Source organism: Mus caroli, unplaced genomic scaffold (assembly GCF_978045245.1).
Source record: "Mus caroli unplaced genomic scaffold, Mus_caroli_1 scaffold_13, whole genome shotgun sequence".
Classification (NCBI taxonomy): Eukaryota; Metazoa; Chordata; class Mammalia; order Rodentia; family Muridae; genus Mus; species Mus caroli.
In genome coordinates this window covers 23,466,108-23,489,060 of record NW_028227268.1, presented here as the reverse complement: position 1 = coordinate 23,489,060, position 22,953 = coordinate 23,466,108, and the positions used below count along the sequence as shown (strand labels likewise).

General features: G+C 51.3%; 2 protein-coding genes across 2 annotated transcripts; both read left to right on the top strand.

Annotated features, from left to right (window-relative positions):
* Nucleotides 1–1,050: 1,050 nt before the first annotated feature.
* Psmd3 (proteasome 26S subunit, non-ATPase 3) lies at nt 1,051–14,850 on the top strand. The gene is made up of 12 exons (XM_085829581.1): nt 1,051–1,432; nt 4,365–4,555; nt 5,007–5,144; nt 6,702–6,838; nt 9,108–9,298; nt 9,564–9,667; nt 12,124–12,238; nt 12,321–12,440; nt 12,557–12,660; nt 12,891–13,046; nt 14,238–14,288; nt 14,395–14,850. Exons 1-12 carry the CDS (start codon nt 1,225–1,227, stop codon nt 14,470–14,472), a joined length of 1,593 nt encoding a protein of 530 aa, XP_085685707.1. The 5' UTR covers nt 1,051–1,224; the 3' UTR covers nt 14,473–14,850.
* Nucleotides 14,851–18,039: 3,189 nt separating this feature from the next.
* Nucleotides 18,040–22,351, top strand: Csf3 (colony stimulating factor 3). Its single transcript, XM_021178275.2, has 6 exons — nt 18,040–19,443; nt 19,937–20,323; nt 20,408–20,580; nt 20,929–21,036; nt 21,251–21,397; nt 21,668–22,351. Exons 1-6 carry the CDS (start codon nt 19,419–19,421, stop codon nt 21,824–21,826), a joined length of 999 nt encoding a protein of 332 aa, XP_021033934.2. The 5' UTR covers nt 18,040–19,418; the 3' UTR covers nt 21,827–22,351.
* The last annotated feature ends 602 nt before the right edge of the window (nt 22,352–22,953 follow it).

The window sequence follows — 22,953 nt, the reverse complement described above, 5'->3', positions numbered from 1 at the left end:
AAAGATTTATTTATTTATTATATGTAAGTACACTGTAGATGTCTTCAGACACTCCAGAAGAGTGGCGCCAGATCTTGTTACAGATGGTTGTGAGCCACCATGTGGTTGCTGGGATTTGAACTCTGGACCTTCGGAAGAGCAGTCGGGTGCTCTTACCCACTGAGCCATCTCACCAGCCCCCTACATTACATTCTTGAGCTGGTGTTTGTTTGTTTGTTTGTTTGTTTGTTTTTTCGGGAAAGGGTTTCTCCGTGTAGCCCTGGTGGTCCCGGAACTCACTCTGTAAACCATGCCTCGAACTCACAGAAACCCACCTGTCTCTGCTTCCTGTGTGCTGGGATAAAAGGCGTGCACCACCACGCTGGGCATGTTGGGTTTTTCAACAATCCTATATATAATGGCCCTGAGCAGTATACAACATGGACCTATTATTAAATTTGGCTAATTCTACACAAATACACACGACCCCCACATTCCCAGGCTGCACAGAAGCCTTATACTCAGCACTATACAAAAATTTGACAAGGAAGTTCGGATGCCCTAGGGGTTGAGCTCAGTTTATCGAAAGCCAAACAGCCTAGCTACTCGTCCACAAGCTCCTTTTCTTTCTGGTGCTGGAAGCATCTGGCGGGCGTTGAGAGCACGAGCCTGGCGGATTTCATTGGGGACCTGACCCGCGCAAACTGGGAGAGCTTGACCGGGGCGGGGGTTGGTGGGGGGGGTGGAGAGGAATCTGCCCGGCAACTCATGATGTCATCCCCATCTGAGCTCCGATAAGTCCTACCCATTTACATGTTAGAGTCTGTTATAGCCCAGCTTGGAGTCTAAAGGGACCTCTCGCGGACATCCAAAGATGTACACTAGAGAGGAAGATAAAATCACCACTCTCAGGTCCCACAAATTCCTGCAGACTCCTCCCAATTCCTAGAAGGTCCTCCTTCATCGTTTCTTGAAGACTCCTCCCACTTCCTAGAAGATCCGCCTTCATCGTGCACCTCGGCTGTTGATTTATTTTCCCTCCCTGGACTCGGCCATCTGCTCGCCATGCCTGGCATTTCCCAGAAGCCCCAGCGCCGGGAAGGAGTTTGCAGCTGCTCGGTCATCGTGCGGCCCGACGCGAGCCCGCGCTGGTGTGCAGGCCCGGCTCTGTGCCTGGTCTCTGGTGTGAGGGTTTACGCGAGGCCCCTGCTTCGGTCCCCGGACTAGGCCTCGACCCCGGGCGCCATGAAGCAGGAGGGCTCGGCGCGGCGCCGAGGCGCCGACAAGGCAAAGCCGCCGCCGGGAGGGGAACAAGAACCGCCGCCGCCGGCCCCCCAGGATGTGGAGATGAAAGAGGAGGCAGCAGCTGGGAGCGGCTCCACGGGGGAGGGAGACGGCAAGGCAGCTGCGACCGAGCACTCCCAGAGAGAGCTGGACACTGTCACCTTAGAAGGTACGGGAGCCCACGTCGGGGTCGTGCCGCGATCACCGGTGACAGCGGCCAGGGTGATGCGACTTTTTGCTGGGACCTCTGCGTAGCCTCCACCTACCTTGGTTCCTTCGGTCAATGGAGCTGGGGTCAGAAGTGCCCGCCCAACCACCCTGACTCCCTCGACCCCAGCCGATGACCGAACCTGTTCTCCAGTCTGCCGACTGCTCTCCTCATCTGGGGTTGCATCTTAGTCTCACCGAGCCTTTTCTTCAGTCCTTCCCAGTGATCTACTCCATCCGACCGATTCTAGCGCCTGTTATTGCTATGTAGAAAGTAGCATTTGTATTTGTGTCTAGAGAAGCCAGGGTAACAGATTACACTGGCCTCTTAGTTTAGAGTTTATAAAAAAGGGTTCTGTAGCTCTAGGCTCCTTTAGCAAACTCCCTCAGAGAGCCATTTCTACCTTGTATTGCTTCCTTCCTTCTGTAGTTGAAGCATCTAAACTAAAAGTCCCGGTGCACTTTTCCACTCTCTTAAGGACCTTACCCCTCCTTTCCTAAAGAGTTGAAGCACACACACGCATTTACTTCTGAATCAGACCCCCTCCCCCCACCCCCTGCCTTCTTTCTCTTTTAGTTTATAATGCCTACCTGTGGCCCCGACTCCTATAAGCCAACTCCAGAGACCCGTTCTCAGGTTCCTATTGTCCCCTTGTCCCGCTTAAGTTGCTCTTTTACTTTTTCCACTTAGTATATCTTGTCCATGTGGGCGAGATGAGACTTTTCCGGGTGATCTGTAGTTTTTTTCTGTGTGTGTGTGTCTCAAAAACATAGTGATAGGCGAGTCATGCCCTGAGTTGTACTTTTGAGTGTATGTATGTATAGACTGCATCAACTCCCATTCTAAAGTTGGTAACAGGATCTGTATACAGTAAAGGTCTTCTTTCCTGAAATAAAAGTTTCCAGTGGCAGAAATGTCACTCAGCATCGCTTGTGTGTGTGTGTGTGTGTGTGTGTGTGTGTGTGAGAGAGAGAGAGAGAGAGAGAGAGAGAGAAATATTTCATGGTTTGTATTCACTGTAGAAATTCTGGAAGATGTGAGCATTTTAAAGCAACAGGGAGAAACTTTTAACCAGAGTTGACATATTTCCCTGTGTATTTTCAAACTGCTCCATAATTGAATCACTGAAGTATACAATTTGGATCAGGGCATTAGTATGTAAAGATATTGTCATTTTCTTTTTGTTGTCTTCATTTAATACATCCATGAACATAGGGTTCAACTTATGCAAGAAGCATTTGTTGATTACTTAGTATAGTGATGGAGATTATATAAAGTCCAGAATCCATTTCCCTGTTTGTGTGGGTGAATTAATAGCATTAGCTGTTTTGTTTGGGTTATTGTGAACATTGGAGCTCATGAGCTGCGCTAGCACATGATATAAATACATGGTGGGCCCTCCATACATAGTCGATGTTACTGTCGCACGCAAAGCACCCGTTGTTAAGTGGGCAGTGAGACTCAGAGAGCATTCTCTTAACTGCTGCACATCTAAGTTCTTCTTTTTTCTCATTTCTTGCTCTTTTAAGTAGTTTTGCAGTCATCACTATTCCAAAGTTTTCAATCCACTTTTGTAACTACTTAAATATAACTTCCCAGTATTTGTATACCTAAGTCAAAAAGGGTAAACATGTTTGAATTTCAGTGTGTGTGTATGTGAGTGTGAGTATCTTACCTGCATGTTTGTAAATGCACCACCTGTGTGCAGTGCCCACCAAGGCCAAAAGAGGTCATCTGATCCCCTGGGACTCTAGTTATGGACAAGTGTGAGCCACCATGTGGGTGCTGGGAGCGGGGCCTCTGGACAGAGTGGCTGATACTCTTAACCACTGAGCCATCTCCTTACGCCCCAGTTCTAAAGTTTTTTATGTTGTCCTAAAAATCTGATTTACAGCATAAATGTTCTTTTCCCTACTGTTTAGGTTGCCACTCTTTTTTTTTTTTTTTTTTTAAGATTTATTTATTTATTTATTATATGTAAGTACACTGTAGCTGTCCTCAGACACTCCAGAAGAGGGAGTCAGATCTTGTTACAGATGGTTGTGAGCCACCATGTGGTTGCTGGGATTTGAACTCCTGACCTTCGGAAGAGCAGTCGGGTACTCTTACCCACTGAGCCATCTCACCAGCCTGGTTGCCACTCTTTTAAATATTGCTAATTTATTAGTATAAAAATGGTTCCGAGCCAGGCGTGGTGGCGCACGCCTTTAATCCCAGCACTCGGGAGGCAGAGGCAGGCGGATTTCTGAGTTCGAGGCCAGCCTGGGCTACAGAGTGAGTTCCAGGACAGCCACGACTACACAGAGAAACCCTGTCTCGAAAAACCAAAAAAAAAAAAAAAAATGGTTTCGTTTTTAGATTTTTGAATGCCACCAAAGCACAGTCCTCCTGTCTTTAGGCGCTTTGCCATCCCTGGTTGTGTCCGCGTCCACTTTTGTTCTGAAATTATGGCAGTAGTTTCTCTTAGCTGGTTACAGAAGCTCTTTGTGAAGTGAGACGTGAGTCTGGTTGTATCGTTGCGTGTTTCTCTTCAGAAGGCTTTTTTGTGGTTACAGTCGTGGTGTGACGTGTGACGTCTCTGTGTGAGAGTTCTCCATTATTTACAAAGCCTCCCCGCGTTTTGAGCTCTGGTGAATCTCCATGAGTTTCTTCTACTTTGTTTCTCAGCTGTTTTCTTCTCTAGGCCTTCCTGCTGACCCTACCCCTGCCCAGCTAGCTTTTTCCTTGTTTCCTGGTATATCTGAAAACTGGTGTGCCTCGTCCACCAATATTGCTTTAGCCCTATTGGGCCAAAAAGGGTCAATGGACACGCCAGCCCCTTTGTAAGACACGCCATGGAACTGTTCCCCAGGGAGTTGCAAGTCACATCTTTTTCCTCTCTGGTCCTCTGCAGACATCAAAGAGCACGTGAGACAGCTAGAGAAGGCTGTTTCCGGCAAGGAGCCTCGGTTCGTGCTGAGGGCGCTGCGGATGCTGCCGTCCACATCACGCCGCCTCAACCACTACGTTCTGTACAAGGCTGTGCATGGCTTCTTCACCTCCAATAACGCCACTCGAGACTTCTTGCTACCCTTCCTAGAAGAAGTGAGTGGGGCTAGCTTCAGGGGTGTCTGATAGAATTTGCAGGGATCTTGAGTGTGGTGGCTTCTTCTGTGAAACTCTTGACCTTGTTTTTTTTTTTTTTTTTTTTTTAAAGATTTATTTATTTATTATATGTAAGTACACTGTAGCTGTCTTCAGACACTCCAGAAGAGGGCGCCAGGTCTCGTTGCGGATGGTTGTGAGCCACCATGTGGTTGCTGGGATTTGAACTCTGGACCTTCGGAAGAGCAGTCGGGTGCTCTTACCCACTGAGCCATCTCACCAGCCCCTCTTGACCTTGTTATTGTACTCTAGTGTTAGCCTCTTGGCACTCCGGGAGAAGGACTGTCTTTAGTTTTGTCTGCTCAGCATCTGGCAAATTCTCTGTGTGTGTTGGGGAACCCACGGTGAGTGCCCAGCAGTAAACTCTGTTGTTTGCTCTGTCCTCTCCCAGCCCATGGACACAGAAGCCGACCTGCAGTTTCGTCCTCGAACGGGAAAAGCGGCATCAGCGCCTCTCCTGCCTGAGGTGGAAGCCTACCTGCAGCTGCTCATGGTCATCTTCCTGATGAACAGCAAGCGCTACAAAGAGGTACCCAGCATGCAGTGGGCGTGATTAGCAAGCCCAGTGGGGCTCTGGGGGGAGATGAGCTCCAGTGAGAGGCTCACTGGGGACTCTGGCTCTCCATCTCTCCAAGCCAGGCGTGGTGGTGCACACCTGTGACCCCAGTGCTCAGAGGCTGGGACAGAATACAAATTCAAGGCCAGTCCAGGCTGTGTAGTGAGACCATGTCCCACATTTGCACAAAATAAACTTGAAACATAGCAGTGGTGGTGGTACATGCCTTTAATCTCAGAACTCGAGAGACTGTCGCAGGCATATTAATATAGGGCACATGCATATACAGATAAAAGTAATCACTTTTCAAAATTATATATTTAAAACGCCAGCTCTATGAGGTTGGAGAGATAGTGCAGCCATTAAAAGCACTGGCTGCGGGTACAGAGGATCCGGGTTTGATTCCCTGCACTCAGGTGGCAGTTCACAGCCATAACTCCAGCTCCAGGAAATTCAACAGTCTCTTCTGGCATAGGCACCAAGCAGGCACTCTTACACACAATAGAAAAATAAAAATGGAAACCTCTCACTTGTGGCCGGAAGCGTGCCCAGTAAGGCACAGTGGGTGCTTTCCCTGCTTGCGGCTCTGCCTCTCACCAGAGTGGGCCACCTTGGTTGACATGCAGAAATGACAGGAGCCTCTCTCCCTGCTGTTTCGTTCTTTTTCACCACACTGTTTTAATTGTTTTCTAGATAAAATTTGTCTTTTTACTGTATACAGTGGGTTTACTATATATACACACAAGGGTTTTACTGTATACACTGAAGGATTTACTGTAGGTTATATACACTGTAGGTTATATACACCGAAGGTTGTGCAGCCATCAGCACTAACTCTAAGGACACATTGCTTGCTCCAGCACAAAACCAATGCCTGCCATCAGTCATTTGCTACCCTCGATTTACCCACAAGCCACCAGTGTGCTTTCTGTCTCTTTGGAAGATTTGCTCCTTGCATTTAATGCAAAGTTTAGAGATTATGCAAGGGGTAATGGCATAGCATGGACCAGTGAGCACGCCATTCTGTGTTGTTGTTTAACTGAAGGTGGAGCCTAGGACTTCATGTGTGCTGGTTCTGGGCTGTGCACTGAGCTGCACTTAGCCTGTTGTTTTGCTTCGGTGATTTGCTCTGTGACCCAGGGTAGCCTGAGACTTGTGCAGTCTGGCAAGTGACTGGCTGGTATCCTAATGAATACGTCTTACTTTGTTTATTGTTACTATTTCTTGTTTAGTTCTGTTTTGTCGACATTGTCTCCCTCTGGCCCAGCCTAGCTGCCCTCTGGCTCTTCCTTCCTCAGCCTGCAGCCTGCAGCGCCACACTTGGTTACTATGCGTTCTTCAGAGACCGAGAAATACTGGGCTTACTTTAAATGGTGCAGGTCCCAGCGTTTGTCCATAGGCTTTCTGCGCAACTCTTTGCAGTTCTCTTGGATATGCACCTAGGAACAGAATTGCATGCTCATGATATTTCCTCTGTGACTTTTGGAGGACTTACCACTTGCTTCTCTTTTGCCTCCCGACCCCTGCCAGGCACAGAAAATCTCTGATGACCTGATGCAGAAGATCAGCACTCAGAACCGCCGAGCCTTGGACCTCGTAGCTGCCAAGTGTTACTATTATCACGCCCGGGTCTATGAGTTCCTGGACAAGCTGGATGTGGTGCGCAGGTATGAGGAGTCAAGGTCCCCGTGGGATCAGAGCCCTGATCATCACTAGTGCAGGGGTGTGGGTCTGGAGAGAGTGAGGAACAGGTGGGTGTGAGGGTCTGTGTTAGTCACTGTTCTGTTGCTGAGAGGGGACACCATCACCAGGGCGCCGTATGAAGGAAAACATTTCACTGGGGGCTTACCTACAGTTGTGGAGGTTTAGTCCATGATCATGACAACTTGCTCAGGCTGGAGCAATTGCTAGGAGCTGCGTCCTTAGCTGAGGGGCTGGGGACTGGCGTGGGCTTCTGAAATCTCAGTGACATGCTTCCTCCAACAAGGCCACACCTTCTAGTCCTTCTGCGTCCAGGACCTCGTGCCCTCCTGGTGACTAAGCACTCAGTTATCTAAGCCTGATGGACAGTCTGTTCAGTCCACCCCAGGGGCCCAGCAGGGAGCAAGCCCTGTGCTGAGGGAGTGGCAGCTGTGGGTGGATAATGGGCTAACCTGGGTGAACAGTAGGCTAACCTCTGGGCTTTAGAGAGCTGTCCCCTGTCCTCTGTCACCCACAGGAAGAGAGGGTTGTAGATGAGTTCGAGGTCGAAGGTCAGCTAGGAATGTTGTAGCTTTCTGTTCAAAACCTGCTACTGCCACCCCTAACCCCACCCCTGCACTCCTAAACCCCCTCCCCTACCCCTGTGCCCTTTAGAAAAGTCCTCGGTAATTTCTGAGAGCTGGCCTGACATTGTTGTCTCCTCCTCTCATGGCCTCAGCTGTCTGCACTTGCCTACACTCCACCTCCTCCTCTTCCTTGAGCATAAGCATACCAGACATGCTCCCTCAGAGCCTGCGCACGCTTCTCTGCCTGGACCCCTCCCCTCTTTTTTTTTTTGGTTTTGGTTTTTGGTTTTTCAAGACAGGGTTTCTCTGTGTAGCCCTGGCTGTCCTGGAACTCACTTTGTAGACCAGGCTGGCCTCGAACTCAGAAATCCGCCTGCCTCTGCCTCCTAAGTGCTGGGATTAAAGGCGTGCACCGCCATGCCCGGCTCCTCCCCATCTTCTTAAGTCCATGGTTCCCTGCAGCCCAGCTTGGTCTGCATTGGCCAAGCTGCCAGGCCTGGGCCAGTGAAATGCTTCAGTGGGTAAAAATCCAAACCTGACTTCCATCTCTCAGATCCACATGGCAGAAGATAAAACCAAGTCCCAAAAGTTGTTCTCCGACCTCCAGATTTGTGCTATTGCATACGTGCACACAAACACACATGGCTCATGCACATGCACATATTTTTTTTAAGTTTCTTTTTCTTTCTTTTTTATTTGTTTTTTAAGAATTATTTATTTTCTGTATATGAGAACACAATACCTATCTTCAGACACCCCAGAAGAGGGCATTAGATCCTATTGCAGATGGCTCTGAGCCACCATGTGGTTGCTGGGAATTGAACTCAGGACCTCTAAAAGAGCAGTCGGTGCTCTTAACCACTGAGCCATCTCTCCAGCCCCACACATTTTTTAATGTAATAAATTTAAAAAGCAACCAAACATTAAGTCCAGGGCCTATTGATGATGGTTCAGTGAGTAAAGACTGCTGCTGAGCTTGAGGGCCTGGGTTTGAACCCTAGGACTTAGGCTGTGAACTGAGAGAACCAACCCTGCAGGCTGTCCTCTGCCCTCGTGTGTTCACATAAACAGTGTAAGGAGAAACGGGCTAGAGTGACACCTTGGCTGCCAGGGCCCAGGCTCAGGCTCACGACCCAAAGCAGAAGAAAGCAAGGCCACAGCGCTCGCCTTCGGTGTCCCTGCCCTCTTCCCCTGATGTCCTCCTCGCCTCTGCTGCTGTCTGTCCTGCCTAAACCACATTCTTGGCCTAAGCACAAGTTTTGTCCGCTCTAGAACAGTACCAGACCATAATGAATATTCGTTAAATAGGACAGCTCAGAGTTGTGTTTGAGGCTTTTCATTGTTTGTTTTGGAGACAGGGTCTCTCTGTGTAAGTCTGGCCGTCCTAGAACTAGACAAGTAGACCAGACTGGCCTCAGCCTCACCTCCACCTCTGCCTCCTGAGTGCTAGGATCAAAGGTGTGCGACACCGTGCTTTTGTTTCTTTCTTTTTGAGGCAGGTTCACTGTGTCACCCTGACTGGTCTGAAACTCTTTGTAGATCAGGCTAACCTTAAACTCACGGAGGCTTTCCCCACCTCTGCCTCCAAAGTGCTGGGATTAAAGGTGTGAACCACCAAACCTGACCTCGTTTTAAGAGTCTGACATCCCTTTGTCTTTCCTTCTCAAAGCTTCTTGCATGCCCGGCTCCGGACAGCCACCCTGCGGCACGATGCTGATGGACAGGCTACCCTTTTGAACCTCCTGCTTCGGAATTACCTGCACTACAGCTTGTATGACCAGGCTGAGAAGCTGGTATCCAAGTCTGTGTTCCCTGAGCAAGCCAACAACAATGAGTGGGCCAGGTACCTCTATTACACAGGTAAGCAGGGCTGAGATGGCTCAGGCTCCTTGGTGCAGACTCTTCAGGGTTGGTCCGTTTGGTGTAGACGGCCCTCATCCCAGATAGGCACATGAGGGACCAGGTCACACCTTGGGCCTGCACATGGGATAATCTACAGATCATCAGGCAAGCAAGAGATGCAGAATTCCAAAGCCCAGGTGTTTGCCCAAAGAGGGGTAATGGTGGTCTGTGGTCGTGGTGGATCACACCACTCTTTTGACCCACTCTCCCCCTGTTCTCCCAGGGCGAATCAAGGCTATCCAGCTGGAGTACTCTGAAGCCCGGAGAACAATGACCAATGCCCTTCGAAAGGCTCCACAGCATACAGCTGTTGGCTTCAAACAGACGGTGAGCCATGGTTACCATGTTTATCTAGTACCCTAAGGTCTGTAGCCCTGTACTAGAGCTGGAGCTTCTTGGGCCATCCCGAGGCTGCCCCGGCCATCCGTGTCGGAGTTGTCAGCAATGCTTCAGCTCCTCTGCCAGCTTATGTTTTTCATTGAGATGAGTTTGGAATATTCCTGATTCCCGGGAGTTCCCAGCACTCGCAGTCCTCCTAGGCATGGACCTAGGTGGCGTTGATAAGCCCAGGCTTTTCCATGTTCCTTTACGTGCCTGTGTGTTCACAAAGCTGGGGGGCTTGTGTGCACGTAAGCCCTGGCCACTTCAGAGCCCTCGGACATAGATGCTCTCTCTCTCTCTCTCTCTGGGTTGACCTGGGTGTTGAGCACCATGAATGACCAGAAAGGGAAAGAATGTTGCTGGAACCATCATGGGCCTGTGCAAAGTCCCAGAGCACAGCTTTGCATCCAGCTCTTCAGCTCTAGCCTATGTGCCTGCCTCAGAATGGTACCAGCCGCCATTGCTCCCTTCTCAGGGTGGGCGAGCGCTGGAGATGGGTCAGAGCGGGCCACCTTGTTTTTAAAGAATAAGAAATCTTACATTTGAACTGGTTTTGGAATATTAGTAGGGTTTTCTTCACACAAAGGAATTTCCAGACTCATGAGACACGGGGGCAGCCTGGTAGATTGCATGCAATATAAGCCACACTAAAGTTTCTTTGAAAAGTCACTAAGAGGCAGGAGTGGTGGCACACAGTAATCCCCGCACTCCACAGTTGGAGGCTGACACAGGAAGGAGTAGGTGGAGGCCAGCCTGGGCTACATAGTGTACGACCCTGTCTAGAACAACAAAAAGCACTACAGGTACAGATAACGAAATAGTGTGCTACATGCTGGTGAGTCTCCATGAGGTAAACCCCACATCTCAAATAACACGGGAGGGGGCATGTTTCCTTACATGTTTCCTTACAGTGGTGTCTGGGCTAGGGTGGAGCCCAGCTGGTCCTGAGTCTTGGCCAGTGCTCAGTGATGAAGCCTGGGACGGTAGAAGGGGCGTGTGTGTGTTCAAGGCGAGGGCCTGTGTGGTGTGTTGTCGTTGTCTTCTCCCCTCCCCCTGCCCCCTCACAGCTTATTAAAATACAGGTATAGGGAGGCATGGGGACATAGCTGTATACTTAGGCACTCAGGAAGCCCAGCAAGAGCAGTGCACAGTTAAGGCAACTGGACTGTTGACCTGTTGCTAAAGAAACGTGTGGTGTGTCTGTGTGCCTGTCTCTCTCCCTCCTGCCCACCCTCTCAAGACACAGTCTCGTTGTCTATCCCTGGCTAGCCTGGAGCTAACTGTATAGACCAAGCTAGCCTCTGCCTCCCAAATGCTAGGATTAAAGGTGGGTGCCCCGGTGCCCCAGTGTCTGCAGTTGCACTGTTTCTTGGGGTGCCAGTGCTGCTGGCCCGTCCAGAACTGACTCGAAGGCCATTAGCATCCACTAATACATCAGCCTCTCCTCCATAAACCTTAAAAGACATAAATTTTGGAAGCAGATCTGGGAGGATTAGGAGGAGGATGGGGGGATAAATATAATCAAAATATGTTTTATGAAATCTTCAAAGAAATGATAAAACTATAAGCAGAAGCACATATATTGGACCAGGCGTCATGGTACAGGTCCTATTCCAGCACATGGGGAACTGAGGTAGGATTGTTTCTAACCTGTAGCAAGTACGGGGCTAATGCAAGGCTAACCTGGGCTATATAACCTAGACTGTATAAGGAAACCCTGGCTTTTTTGAAAAGGCAAACATATATTTGTTCCCTTTCCACTTCTGAGGTGCAAAGCCTACCAGGAGTCTTCCTGGACTAACATCAAAGCATCCCCGGGCTGGGCTCTCCTGGGGCCCCTGGGGAGGATCTGAACGCTCTCCTTAAATATCAGCATCCTGACACACACTGACGGCCACTCCGGCCTCCACTCCTCTCTCCCACTGACTTTTTGGTGTGTATGTTGTCTGTCTGCACCTGTGTGTGAGAGAGAGAGAGGATCTCCAAGAACTCACATGTAGATAGGCTGGCCTCAAACTCACAGATCCACCTGTCTCTGCTTCCCGAGAGCTAGGCTTAAGGGTGTGTGCCATGGAGTTGTGGGTTCCCACAAAGACCAAAAGGGGTGTCAGATCTGCTTGAGCTGGAGTCACAGGCAGCTTTAAGCCACCATATGGGTTCTGGGGACCGAACTCCTGTCCTGTGCAAGAGCAGCAGACATCAACTGCTGAGCCTTCGCTGCGCCCTCTCTCCCTTTTAAATGTGTTTAGTGTACTGTAGTTTGCCTGCCTGCTGACTGTGTGTGCATCCCAGCCTCCCTCCTTCCCTCCCTCGTCCTCGGTATGTCTGATCAGAGCCCAGGCACTGGGTTCCTTGCCCACGGATGTGCCCCGACCACTGTGTTCCTGTCACACCCCATGCAGGTGCACAAGCTTCTGATCGTGGTGGAGCTCCTGCTGGGGGAGATCCCAGACCGCCTGCAGTTCCGTCAGCCCTCCCTAAAGCGCTCCCTCATGCCCTACTTCCTTCTCACCCAAGGTAAGGCTGCTGCCCACAGCCCTGCCCCGAGCCTGCTGTGGGTGACCATTTACATCAGCTAAACCACCCTGTCCCCACACAGCTGTTAGGACAGGAAATCTTGCCAAGTTCAACCAAGTTCTGGATCAGTTTGGGGAGAAGTTTCAAACTGATGGGACCTACACCCTAATTATCCGACTGCGACACAATGTGATCAAGACAGGTACGGATTTGGGTCTGAACAGGATGCAGATGCTCTCTTTCTGAGACAGGTGGCCTGGTGGGTCAGTGGGTGGTGACCATCACTGTCTCCCTCTCCCCTCCCCACCCCACCCCCAGGTGTGCGCATGATCAGCCTGTCCTATTCCCGGATCTCCCTGGCTGACATCGCCCAGAAGCTGCAGCTGGATAGCCCAGAAGATGCAGAGTTCATTGTCGCCAAGGTGGGGTTGGCCAAGGACGTGACCTTCCTGCCTGTTACAGGGGGCAGGAGTAGGAGGGAATTTGCCAGAGGTTCAGCAGTAACCCAGTCTCATCAGGAAATGCCAGTACTATAGCAAAGCCAGGAGCTTGCCAGAAAGGAGAATGAATCTGGGCGGGAGTGTTAGGACAGAGGGCCTGGCCAGCACAAGTCTGACAGGAGGTGACCATTCCTCCTTTTGGGAGCCCACAGGCCATCCGGGACGGCGTGATTGAGGCCAGCATCAATCACGAGAAGGGATATGTCCAATCCAAAGAGATGATTGACATCTATTCCACCCGGGAGCCCCAGCTGGCCTTCCACCAGCGCATCTCCTTCTGTCTGGACATCCACAACATGTCTGTCAAGGTGAGGCACCCTTGGCTACTGCCGGGCTAGTCAGCATTACAGCCCTCACCCCCTAACCCCCCTAGAGTCCTCAGGGATTAGTACCCAGTCCCTAGCCGGTGTCTACAAACCACTGATGAACGGTGGGGCCACAGGGACAAAAGACTAAGCCAAGGCTCCATAGCCCCGGCCAGCAGGACTGTAGTGCCATCAGGGATGTCACCAGGAAGGAGCAGGCAAGGTTCCAAGTTTGCTCGGTCCCCTCCTCTAAGTCTGTCTCTGCCTGTGTCAGGAATTGCTGAGACTGAAGTCACTTCACACTGGGGAGCACTTGGCCATGCTCGCCTGTATAAAATGAGGGGTGGCCTTTAGTTCCACAGAAGACCTAAGCCCTTCTCTGCCTAACCACTGAGTTTGGTGCTATTCCCTCCTGGTGGTCTTCCCTTACCCCGGGGCCAAGGTGTCGCTGCCTTCCTTAAGATCTGGCAAAACCAGCTGGGCAGTGGTGGCGCACACCTTTAATCCCAGCGCTCGGGAGGCAGAGGCAGGCGGATTTCTGAGTTCGAGGCCAGCCTGGTCTACAAAGTGAGTGCCAGGACAGCCAGGGCTACACAGAGAAACCCTGTCTTGGAAAAACCAAAAACAAACAAAAAAAAAGATCTGGCAAAACCCACTGCAATCATGTGAGGGTCTTTAAGATCCAGCCCTTTCTGTCCTCACCTTTAACATCTGGTAGTAGAAGAGTCTACTTCTAAACGAGTGTGCACGCACCGGGCGTGGTGGTGCACACCTTTAATCCCAGCACTTGGGAGGCAGAGGCAGGTGGATTTCTGAGTTTGAGTCCAGCCTGGTCTACAGAGTGAGTTCCAGGACAGCCAGGGCTACACAGAGAAACCCTGTCTCGAAAAACTAAAGCAAACAAACAAAAAAACGATAATGGTGCACGCCTTTAATCTCAGCACTCAGTGTGGAGGCCGGTAGACTCAGTGAGTTCACAGACAGCCCAGTCTACATAGTGAACTGCAGGACCAGGGTTTTGTAGAGAGACCCCGCCTTTACATAGATGGATGGATGGTCGGATGGATGGTCGATGGTCGGTCACTTCCTGCTAGGCAGGAGAGAAAGCATGGCCCACCATGTTCAGACCCTGGTGTCTAGGACATGCGAAGGCCCAGTGATTCCTGCTTCTCTTTCTCCACCTGCTATTTTCAGGCCATGCGCTTTCCTCCCAAATCCTACAACAAGGACCTGGAGTCTGCAGAGGTGAGCAAGAGTCAAAGGTGGACCTTTTCAAAAGGGAAGCGGGGAAGGAGCTGGAGGGCGGGGCAGCCCCTTCCTTGGGTGAAGCCCTCAGCCCCTCTCCTTGCAGGAGCGGCGAGAGCGGGAGCAGCAGGACCTGGAGTTTGCCAAGGAGATGGCAGAGGATGACGATGACAGCTTTCCCTGAGCCAGGCCGGGGAGGGGCGGGCTGAGTGGAGACTGGCTTTTTCTCTTTTCCCTCAGGTGTCCCCTGCCCGGGAAACTGTTCTCTGTTTCCCACACACGGCTCACAGACTGCATATGTGCAGGGGTCAGGGATGCTGGGAGCCAACCGTCCCCTTCTTGCTATCATGCCTCTCTGTAGCTGGTGACAGTACCCTGTGGGCAGAAGAGCAGGTGGCAGCCTCCTAGAGGCAGGGTCCTGCCTCATGGTGGTGTCGGTGGCAGGAGGGGACGGACAGAACCATGGATTAGGGTGTGGACTAGGGCCTGGAGTTGGGACACGTTGGGTTCTATGTTTTTGAAGCTTCAATTATGATTTTTAAACAATAAAAAGTTCTCCAGAGCTCCTTGTGCACAGTGTCAGTTACTCCATGGCACTTGCTTGATTGACCGCACGGTTGAGAGGCCCGGGTGGCTTTATTTTTCTTGGCATCTTAGCCCCAAGTGTGATCAGGATCCAGCATATCCTCAGGAAAGGAAGCCAAGGTGAGGTGAGCCAAAGTCAGGAGGCCTCGGCTTGGGGCTCTCACGTGTTGGGTACATTGATGAGTGCCCTAGGCTGCTGTGCTCCTGTCATCAAGTAGAGGACTAGACTCAGCCTCCTGGCTCTTCAAATCAGGAGCCTAAACTTGCCAGAGGCTCCAAGGGGCAAACAACAGGAATGGAAGTCAGTTGACAGAGTGTTTGCCAAGCATGCATAGAATCTTGGTTTGAGTCCCAGCACTGCACAAACCAGGCTTGATGGCGCAAGCCTGTTACAGCTAGCATGGCATCAGGAGTAAGCACAAACTGGGCTCCATGAGACCCTGCCTCAGAAAAGTCAAGGATGAGTGGCTGACCTTAAGTGCTGTGCACAAGAGAACAAAGCCTGGCAGGGTGACAACAGCCTTTACCCAGTGGCTCTGTATTGTGGGAGATGGCTGGCGACAAAGAATTGGGGGTCAGGACGGGGTTCCCCAGCTCCTCAGCCAATCCCAGCTGGACCTGGCAAAGGTCCCAGCACTGATGACAGTGACCTGCTGGGTCACTGTAGTTAGGCCTGTGTTCTGGATCACTACTGTGTCCCTCTGTCCCTACTGAGCTCTCTACCACCTGGGTCACCTGGCAATCCACCTCTTGCTTTCCAGTCCCGCCTTCCACCTTGCCAGCCTGACTGCCTCACTGGTGTAGATCCGTGTCCCTGCTCAGGGCCACCTAGTCATGTTTTTCTGAGCAGTGGTTGGTGGCAGAGCCTTGTCTTGCCAGCCTTTCTGTAGGCTCCGTGACCACCCCAGTGCCTGGCATGCTATTCAGGCTGGTGTAAGTATTGTGTGTTGGGGGAAGGCACACAGACACACCTCATCAGCCTCAGATTTCACTCCACAGGTTTGGCCTTTGTTTTGGTTCCTGATCCCAGTCCTGGTCACAGTGACCCAGCATTGTTAAACCTCCAAAGCCCAGTGCCATAAAATGCATGAAGTTGTTTCTGTGAGATGGGACGCCTTCCAGCCCTCCGCTCTTGCAGATCTCATCCTGTGTCCACGTAGTTCATGCCTGAAGTGTTCTGTAGTTTTGCTTTTTGAGGCAAGGTCCATGGCTAGCTGGGAATTCACCACACAGACCAGTCTAGCCTTCCTTAAAATTTCAGATAGCAAGGAGGTTGACCAAAAAAGATGGCTCACAGATTCAGGAAGAGGAAGAATCAGAGCATCATAGCAAAGCACTCAACCGTCTGGACCGAAGTCCAAAACTCACCAAACCACGAAAGGGTTCACTTGGATCAGGTGGTAACCATGAGCCTGTGGTACTTAGTGAGCATTACCAGGGCGTGACCCTGGATACTGGGCAGGAGAGGAAGCCGTCGGCCGCCCTGCTTGCTGTACGTGCAGCTGTATCACAGGCTCAGGTTGTATAACGTGAAACAGAAAAGGTGCTCATTTAAAGACCACAGAGAAGGCGAGGAAGATGGCTCAGCGGTTAAGAGAGCAGAGCGAGTTGCTCTTGCAGAGGACCTGGCTCAGCACCATGCACGACGACGATCCCAAGGGACCCAATGCCCTCCCCGACACAGAACACACACACATGTATGTATAGAAGGAAAACATTAATAGACATGTAATTTTTTTTAATTAAGCCAGGGATGTAACTTGGGGTAGAGTGCCTGCTTACCATGCCAGAGGTCCTGGATTCAGTCCCAAGCCTTGCAAAAAGAAAACAGAAATTCTTTGAGAGCCTTTAGAGGAGTTGCAGCCAGCCTCAGCCTCTCACAAACCACCCTGGCCTTGGAGCTTCTTCAGTTTAGCCCTGCTCAGCCCCTGTGTGACTTGTCCAGGAAAAGAGGCCATTGCTCCTGGATCTTTTTTCCCCTCATATAGCCCAGGCTAGCCACACACTTGCTATGTAGCTGAGGATGTCCCTGAGCTTCATAGCTGTGTTTATTAGCATGTGTAATTACAGGCTCCACTGTGACATTTCCATAGAGTACATCTAACGTGTTCTGACCATATTAGCTCCTCATTACCCCTCAGTTCCTTCCTGCTGGTCCTCTTCCTCCTCCCCAGTCCCCTGTCTACTCTCCTGTTGTGTTTAGGTGATCCATAAACTTCCTTGGGGTTCGTTGTTGTTGTTGTTTCAGGAAGGGGTTTCTCTGTGTAGCCCTGGCTATCCCGGAATTCACTCTGTAGACCAGGCTGTCCTATAATTCAAGAGCTTTGCTTCCCTCTGTCTCCTGGGATTAAAAGCATGCACCACCAGCCTCAAGCTCAAGGTTCTTACAATAACATGGAGGAGGAGTTATTAGAGGCATGGGTAACTTGCTATGGGTACTGAAGAAAAAGTCTCTTCTTTCCCCAGTGACCATAAACTGCTTATAAATCCCCCCCAGGGGGGTAGGGGCTCACAGGCCCAGTCTCCTGCAGGAAACCATCCATCACACCAGCTCCAGTACAATGGCCATAGCCACGCCTTTTTCAAGAAATCTGCTGCTGGTGAGGTGTGGCAGCACAGCCCCTTCCTCCAGCCCTGCATTCTTTCTGTTCTTGTCCACAGTGCTCGCTGGGCCGTGATAGGGTAATATAGCTCTCTCACTAATAGCTCTCACTAATAACTAAGCATCCAGCAGTCACTTCTCAGCGCTCTGTCCACAACAAAAAGAAGAGTTTCTGACCAAAGCTGACAAGCTATGACAGTAATAAACATAATTATTCAGGTGGCAACTAGACAAGCACATCATATCTATTTATCAGAACAGCAGCACAGTTTCCCTACTGGGTCCCAGGACTTCCCACACATAAACACTGACCATGATAGTACTAGAGTGGATTCCATCCTGTGGCCTCAAATCCAATTGGGAAGTCATTGGTTACCCCTATAGATAATCCACTGTTGCACGCCGGTGGCCCTGGGCTCAGTAGTACAACGTGCAGACCCCCATAGCTGAGTAAGCATTGGATGGCGATCCTCTTAGCAGCCTGCATACACCATAAGGTCCAGACAGCAAGGAAGAGGCTCTGAGATCACGTCCAGCTTGATTTCTCTGTGTCCTGTGCCCAGAGCCCGCGGTGTCTTCGGCAACAGAATCTGGCCACTGAATTCTGGTTAGCAGCTAGTAGCAGTGACAATTGTTACACTATATCGGGGACCTCAGGGCCCCTCTCTAGCCAGGTCTGGTTCTGATCCTCCTACCTCTATTTCCCAAGTGTTGGGAAGACAGGTGTGTGCCACCATGCCTGTGTTATGCAGGGTTAGAGATGTAACCCAGAGCTTTGTCCATGCCAGGCAGGTACTGTATCAGTTAAGCTACATCCCGGACGCTGCCCTCCGGTCTTTACTCTCCACTCTCCGAGGGGCACTCCAGCTGGCTGGTGCAATAGAACAATGGGGGCTCGTGCAGCTCATCTATGAGCTCTGAGACCCCAGGCGAGGCCTTTTGCTTCATCAAGGCCACCCCTCATCTGCAGCCCACCAATTGGTAGACAGAACAAAATGACGGCAGCAAAAGATCCCCACCACCCCCTACACCATGGCGCTCAGCCTTCCTAATACGGAACCCTTTAATTCAGTGCCTCATGCTGTGGTGACCCCCAAACATAAAACGATTTCATTGCTACTTCATAACTGTGATTTGGTACTGTTATGAATTATAATGTAAATATCTGATATGCAAGATGTCTACCTGATATGCGACCCCTGTGGGTCTTGAGTTTGTGACATATAAAGTAGGCAGCTGTTGCTAGTTAGCATGTTTTAAGAATTAAATCTCACCTGTGGGTGGTGGCACACGCCTTTAATCCCAGCATTTGGGAAGCAGAGGCAGGCAGATCTCTTTAAGGCCAGCCTGATCTACTGAGTGAGTTCCAGGATATCCAGGGCTATCGAGACAAAGAAAACCTGTCTTGAAAAACAAAAACAAACAAACAAACAGAATGGGAATCCCTTGCCCTGTCCTCTCAAGCAGAGGCTATGTAGTTAATGTCCATGACATCTGTGGCCACCAGAGGGCAGCCTAGCCCCAGAGTTGGCCCCACCCCATCAGGTATGCCTCAACATCAAAAAATGTCTATATTCCTTGGCCCCACCTTGGTGGGGGTGAAATAGTTCAGAAAGTACCAGCTTGAGATGCCGTCAGTCAGAGAAGGAATCCGGTCCTCCTTTTTAGGCAGTAATACCCTGTTGGGACTGAGAGAGACTGGGATGTCCCTCCATCCCTACTACCCATGATTGGGCAAGGCATTTCCCTTTCTGGCCCAGTTCACAGAAGTGAAATCACCAAGGTCTCTCTCAGAGCTAACACTGGGCAGGGTTCTAGGATGGGAGATGCGGCTTCTCCTTTCTCACCCCAGCCTGCATCGACCCAAACCAGCTCACACCACTGCTGCACGATGAGCAGAGATCATCTGGACGCTCCATGACCCAGCCTCCGACGCCCTCCAGATGCCCCAGACTCCACGACATCGAGGTAATGTGCCAAGAGAAGCAGAAAGGCAAGGTCAGGTGAGCCAGGAGCCCCAGAGGGTCTTGATTCATTCAAGACAGACATCCGGTTTCCTCTGGCCTCTCTGCCAGGATCCAGGGGCTTAAAGAAATGAGTCATAATGGGGGGTATTGGGGAGTTCCCAGCTAATCATCCTGGGACAGAATGGCCTGAATGCTGGACCAATTTGTTTTATCCAAATGTGGGGCGGGCGTAGACAGCAAGACCCTACCTAGGGTGCTGTGGAGGGTTCCCGGCACTGCAGGAGGCAGCCACCAGGAAGCTTATGGGTCTGAAATGAGGACAGGTTCTTCCTTCTCTCTGGATGTTTGTCCCAGGTATAGGTGACTTGAGAATCACAAATGAAGGGCAGAGGGGGCTGCCCAAGCATGTCTGCCAGAGGATGGAGAGACAGGAGCAGTCTTGACCTGAGCACCCGTTCTTCCCCAGGGTCTGAGTTCCCTGCTATTCCCTCCAGGGTTTCACCAGCCTTGTTGGACAACTCCGATCCAACACCCTGCAGCGGATTCAGGCCTGGGTGTGGCTGGAAGAGAGGAAGAGAGTTTGAGGGGGGGACAAGACGTCAAGGAAGGAACAGAGATTCCCCGATTTCACAAAAACTTTCGCAAACAGCTTTTCCCCAACCCCCTGCATTGTCCTGAGCTATCGACAAATTTGCATAAATCCTGGGAAGTTATTACTAAGCCTGAGTTGCCCCAGCCCCAGGTAATTTCCTCCCGGGGCCTTGATGGCTTTATGTATAAAGGCCCCCTGGAGCTGGGCCCTGGCAGAGCCCAGAGCTGCAGCCCAGATCACCCAGAATCCATGGCTCAACTTTCTGCCCAGAGGCGCATGAAGCTAATGGGTGAGTGCCCTGGTTACCTGCCCTGGGTGTGGAATGGAGAGAGGCCGGATAACAAGTGCCTCAGACTTGTCTGTTTGCTCCTAGCCCTGCAGCTGCTGCTGTGGCAAAGTGCACTATGGTCAGGACAAGAGGCTGTTCCCCTGGTCACTGTCAGCTCTCTGCCACCATCCCTGCCTCTGCCCCGAAGCTTCCTGCTTAAGTCCCTGGAGCAAGTGAGGAAGATTCAGGCCAGCGGCTCAGTGCTGCTGGAGCAGTTGGTGAGTGGCGTTGCAACAGGTGTGGAGGGAAGGACTTGGGGGGGGGGCAGGGGAGGCAGGAGCACAAATGAGAAGAGGGCAGGCTAGGGACGCACAGCAGTTGACAGTGTTTGCCCAGTGTGCACAAGAGCCTAGATGGCACCCTCAGAATACTGACAGAAACATTGAGGAAGGGAACATGGGGGGCGAAGGGCACAGGAAAGAGAATGAGTAGAGACAGCAGTGGGACCTCTGGATGGGACAGTCCTTAGGTTCACTAGGAAGGTAAGGAGCTGAGAAGCCAGGAGGACCTGAGCTGGACAAACAGCCTGGCCCAGGTGAGCACCCTCAGTATCCTTCCATCTACAGTGTGCCACCTACAAGCTGTGTCACCCTGAGGAGCTGGTGTTGCTGGGCCACTCTCTGGGGATCCCGAAGGCTCCCCTGAGTGGCTGCTCTAGCCAAGCCCTGCAGCAGGTGAGTATTTGCAGAAAAAGGAGGACCAGGAGGAGGAGGGGGAGGAGGGGGAGAAGGAAGAAAAGGGGGAGGAGGGGGAGAAGGAGGAGGAGGGAGAAGGAGGAAGAGGAGGAGGAGGAGGAGGAAGAGGAGGAGGGACTACATCCTACTATTTGGGCTCCTGAAGAGAGCAAGTATCCCAAGACATACTGCCTAACCCTGCTATCTTCCCCAGACACAGTGCCTGAGCCAGCTTCACAGCGGGCTCTGCCTCTACCAAGGTCTCCTGCAGGCTCTAGCGGGCATTTCCCCTGCGCTGGCCCCCACCTTGGACTTGCTTCAGCTGGATGTTGCCAACTTTGCCACCACCATCTGGCAGCAGGTGAGTACCATCTGGAGGGGGTCATGGCAGCACGCCTGGGCACCCTGGAAACTCTCTATATTTTCAGAGGCCTGTTTTATGAGAAGACACCCCTTGCCCCCTACCCTGCTTCCTTCAGGCTGAGAGACAGACTCTGTCTAGAGACAGACTGGGTTGGAGTCTTGGTTCTTACCCTTAACATTAATGAACCCCACAGGCCAACTTACAAACTTCCCAGCACTTCCTCACCTCAAGGAAGGACTGATCCCTGACTTCATCTCCTCCCTACAGATGGAAAACCTAGGGGTGGCCCCTCCTGTGCAGCCCACACAGAGCGCCATGCCAGCCTTCACTTCTGCCTTCCAGCGCCGGGCAGGAGGTGTCCTGGCCATTTCGTACCTGCAGAGCTTCCTGGAGACGGCTCGCCTTGCTCTGCACCACTTGGCCTAGACCTGAGCAGAAAGCCCTTTTTAGATAGTTTATTTATCTCTATTTAATATTTATGCGTATTTAAGCCTACTATTTAAAGACAAAGACAAGAAAATGGAGCTCTAAGCTTCTAGATCATTCTCTCCACTTCCGAGTTTTGTTCTCCTGCTTAGAGCAGAGAGAGAAGACTCTTGTGTCCTCCTGTGGAGGCCAGGGAAGGAGATAGGTAAATACCAAGTATTGATTCCTGCCACTGCTCCAGGCACCCAGTTTGTGGCAGTACCCCCAAAAAATCACAGTGAGCCCTGCCATGCTGAGGCACCGTCTCAGGGGGGGCCCAGGCAGCATCTGGTCTCCCTTCTGGGGGACAAGACATCCCTGTTTAATATTTAAACAGCAGTGTTCCCAAACTGGGTTCTTATATCCCTTGCTCTGGTCAACCAGGTTGCAGAGTTTCCTGTCCCCATAGGAACGAAGTCCCTAAAGAAACAGTAGTGGCCAGGTTTAGCCCCGGAATTGACTGGATTCCTTTTTTAGGGCCCTGCTGGCCCGAAGTTGGAGTGGGGGGCAGGGGAGGCAGGAGGAAGCCTGTGGGGGGTGTGGCATGGAGGGAAGCCTTCCCAACCACCCTCACCCTCCACCCCACCCGTCACTGTAGCCAAGCTTGCAGATAATAAAGAGTGGTGTCCAGTACGTGTTTTTCATCTTCCTTCTTGGGTTTGGCTAATGCCTGGCTGGGGGCTGGTGAGTGGCGTGGCATGGCGTGATAGGAGAGGGCAGATAAAGAAGGCACTGGGAGGAGGTGGGATGCTCTGGCTTGCCCGGACCTCCTCTGGGTGCCATTCTCTACTAATCGATAGGGACACGGCACTAAAAATGCCCAGTGTCGCTGACTCCAAGCCACAGCTTCTTGGAAAAGAAAAACAAAAACAAACAAAAAAACCCAAAAACTGATGGATGATAAATCAATGGAGAGAGGAGGCTGGGGCTGGGGCAGGCTGACCACGTGCACAGGCCTGGTCTCTTCACCACCTATGAACAGCCCTCTGCAAAGCTGCCCACCCGGTAGAATGACAGGTAGAATGACATCATGCCTTTACAGGCAGAAGGCCGAGTTTAATGTGATTACTGGATCAGAGCTCAGGTCC